Below are 3533 nucleotides of genomic sequence, written 5' to 3' on the forward strand. Positions count from 1 at the left end.
CAATCCCGTGCGCTGCTCACGAGCCTGCCGCACCACCATTCTCCATGCGCCGCACGGGCAAGCAAACACAAACACAAGGCGACAGTTGGCGAGGGCCATTAGGCCAATCTTGTCAGTAGGCTAAATCCAGGAGTGCTCGGGAGGCCGCGGGTAATATGGGATCCAAGACCAAGACGCAGCCAGCTGAGCCAGCGATAGATAATGCGGCACCATGGCGCGTAACCGCCTCTTGGCCAAGCCATCTCCCCCCACTACGTTACGTGGCGCCTGTCCCCGTCGTCCCGCCGGAGGGAGGGGCCACGACCGTGTCATCCCCTTGGCAGTTCCGCTTCGAGATCGCGCCGGTTAAAAGGCCAGGCCGCATTAGCCCGGCACGAATGCGATAGTCGACCAAACCAACTCCACTCGACCGCTCCATCTCCCGCCCTCCCCCGCAGCTCCCGCGCCCTCTCCCTCTCTGTCCAGTCTCCACGCACGCAGAGGGAACGACAAGTCGCCAGCACGATGGACGGCTCCAGCTCCGGCGCCGGCCGCAAGAAGCTCAAGCACCGGCTGGCGGCCATCCTGTCGGTCTTCTCCAGGCGCTCGGGCGGCAGGAAGCGCCGAGACGACGAGAGCGCCGCGCAGCCGGCCCTCGCATTGCCATCCTACGGCCGCCTCGGCAGGAAGGCCGCAACGGGCGAGCACCACGACCGCCGCCTCTCCGTCTCGGCGCGGCGCACCGTCCCGCTGATCCGCATCACCATCGACTGCGCCGGCCGCCGCTCCGTCGACGCGGCCGACCCGTCGCTCCTCCTCGCCGACGACGTCAAGGCGGAGAGGGCGGCGCTCAAGGGGGCCGGGCTGCCGTTCGGGGCGAGCGAGTGGGAGGGCCGCAAGTGCCCGCCCTCCTCGCCGTTCCCGGCGGCGGCGCCCCTGCCGCCGCTGCCGAGGTGGAAGGAGCGGCCCAGCGGCAAGCGCAGTCCACGGAGGCTGTCGACGCACTCGTCGCGCAGGCTGCTCAGCAGCTCCTCCGACGACGACGAGTACGACGAGGACTCGCGGAACCTCTTCTCGTCCAGGAGCTTCTCCTCCGACTCGTCCGACTTCTACAACTGCCCGCGCAACAACGGCACCAAGGCGCGCGCCTCCGTGTCCGGGCCCTGCCGCGCGCCGGCCGCCGCCCCGCGCCGCGGCGCGTCGCAGAGCTGCCGGTACAGCTTCGAGATGCCGCGGGGCTCCACGGCGTCCGCCGCCACGGACGGGGGCTTCGCGGTGGTGAAGCGCTCCGCCGACCCGTACGAGGACTTCCGCAAGTCCATGGAGGAGATGATCGCCGAGTGGCCACAAGGCGGCGGCGGCGGCGAAGGCGAAGGCGAACACAGTGCGGAGAGCCTGCTGGAGACGTACCTCGTGCTCAACTCGCCGCGGCATTACCCGGTGATCCTCGCGGCCTTCGCCGACGTGCGGGAGACGCTCTGCCCCTGAGCTCGTCGGACGATCGGCCGTCCGGCACGGGGTGCAATGCAACGATCGACGTTGGTAGGATTAACCATTTCTCGAGCGGGCGAGATTAATGGCGCAAGAATGGAGTTGGACATGTGCGATGTCGCGCGCTATTACGTGCGTTGTCTCCATCGTTCATTCATTGCTGAATCTTGACCAGCTAACTTGTGCTTAAGTTCCTAGTTCCGGGCTCCCACCCTCTAGTTGTGTCAGTGATGGTACTGTACCTTAGCTTCTTGATGTTAACTTGTAGTCTAGCGTTCTTCTATGATTGTCCCCGCCGGTTTGAGAAGGTCGGTCGCTGCGCTTCCTGTAAATACGTGATATATTTTCAAGGTATTTTTCGAATTAGCTTTGCCGAATACTCATCTTCCTCGTTCAACCAATCCTCCTCCCGAGAAATCGATTTATCCAAATTACAGATTCAATCAACGTACATATAGCTATTGTGATACGCTCACGTTTGCTCGGTTCAACTCCCGGTAAAAAGAAAATCATTTTCCTGTCAACATTTGACTCTGAAATTCGCTCCATACGTATCTCCTTCGTTGAACGAGCTCCCAAGAGCAAGCAACGACGACGCACATTCTTAGGGCGCATGTGGAACATTTTCAACTGAATACTCTAACACGGCGCGGAATATATTCCGTGCTTCGTTCAGACTCTGCTCCTATACATACAATAATAAGAAACAAAATCCGGGAAGGAGTAGCCGGCAAACAAAGGAGAAGTGCCAAATTGGCAACGTCCGGCCTCTCCCTCGCGAGTAAACGCGGGCATTGCCGGATTTATAATATGCAGAAGGGAAGTCTTCGACGTGAATGTGTTCCCGGACTACTCCCCTGCTTGGGTATGCACGTACCGGTGGCAGCTGGGATTAGGAGCAGCCATGTGCGGCTGCGGCGGGTTGGCGAGGTTGGTGACCGCATCTGGTTGCTGTAGATTGGTAGGAGGAACGGGGGTTGGGCCGGGGCGGCCGAACCGCAACGCACACGCGATGCCGACGTGTGAAGCATCCACAGATTGCACCAGGCACGGCAGGGCCGGTCGCCATCGACCGCCGGCGCCGATTGATCGGATCACTGGCGCCGGCAGGGGGGGAGTCAGTGCAGGGCGAACGGCGACCTGTGCAGTGCAGTGCAGGTGCATCGGCGCTGAGGGAGGGCCGTCCGTCCGTGCGTGCGTCCGTGCGACGTACCGCGCCGGATGCCATGCGCTTGTACGCGTCCGCCACTTGCATGCTATGCCAGTATGCCTATGCTACTAGCGGTAGCCCGGGCGTAGCCTGATGCATCCATCTTTCCGCGCAACGTGACCGCACCGCACCGGGCCGCACCGAGAGCCCCCCGCCCCCGCCCCAGCGCGCGGCCGACCGACGCGACTCCCTCGCCAGGCGCCCAGAATGTCGCCAGTTCGTCGCGTCTCGTCGCGCTCCGGAATCAGCGCCCCTGTTCCCCGCTCCACACCACGTATGTACGTGGGCTCCTTACAGTACACTACATGCCATGCAGATGCAGGTAGCTGGCCAGTGGCCAGCATCGCATTCCGCGGCCTCGATATCGATCGGCCACCGCAGCGTATGAAGCAACTGAAGGTCGTCAGGTCGATCGGACCGGTGCGGCGTGGCAGCTGTGCTTGGTTCTGGTTGGATTCTATCGTTCGTGGGAGAAAGGCTGGAATTGAAAGTACGCGTCCAACCGTGCCGCAGTTCCATCGTGCACGGCTTTCGATTTGTCCGTGACGGACGTGATGTATTTGTTTTTTTGCTTTTCCTTTTGGCCCCCGGGCTCCGGCTAGCTGCACGAACTCCCGCTACGTGGTCGCGTCTTGTCGATGCTCGGATCACGTCACTTTATTTTTGTCGCGTTTTTCAGATGAATCCGCTACTAATAACTTTATTTGTTGTCACTTGCACTTTTTTCCGTAGAAATGCAGCTACGTGAAACATGCGAGTTTACAGTCACTGGTAAGCTGAGTTTCTATTTCGCGGAAAAAAGAAGAAGGTAAACTGAATTCCTTTCCTGTGGACAGTGGAATGACCACGCCGG

General features: G+C 61.0%; 1 protein-coding gene across 1 annotated transcript; it reads left to right on the forward strand.

The window, feature by feature from the left end:
• Window positions 1-239: 239 nt before the first annotated feature.
• On the forward strand, window positions 240-1833 carry LOC123440207 (transcription repressor OFP1-like). The gene has a single exon (XM_045116776.1). The coding sequence runs from the start codon at window positions 505-507 to the stop codon at window positions 1465-1467; it is 963 nt and encodes a 320-aa protein (XP_044972711.1). The 5' UTR covers window positions 240-504; the 3' UTR covers window positions 1468-1833.
• Window positions 1834-3533: the final 1700 nt, after the last annotated feature.

Source organism: Hordeum vulgare, chromosome 3H, assembly GCF_904849725.1.
Source record: "Hordeum vulgare subsp. vulgare chromosome 3H, MorexV3_pseudomolecules_assembly, whole genome shotgun sequence".
Lineage (NCBI taxonomy): Eukaryota > Viridiplantae > Streptophyta > Magnoliopsida > Poales > Poaceae > Hordeum > Hordeum vulgare.

Coding starts and splice junctions, on each gene's coding strand:
- LOC123440207 (XM_045116776.1), top strand. CDS start 505: ATGGACGGCTCCAGCTCCGGCGCCGGCCGCAAGAAGCTCAAGCACCGG.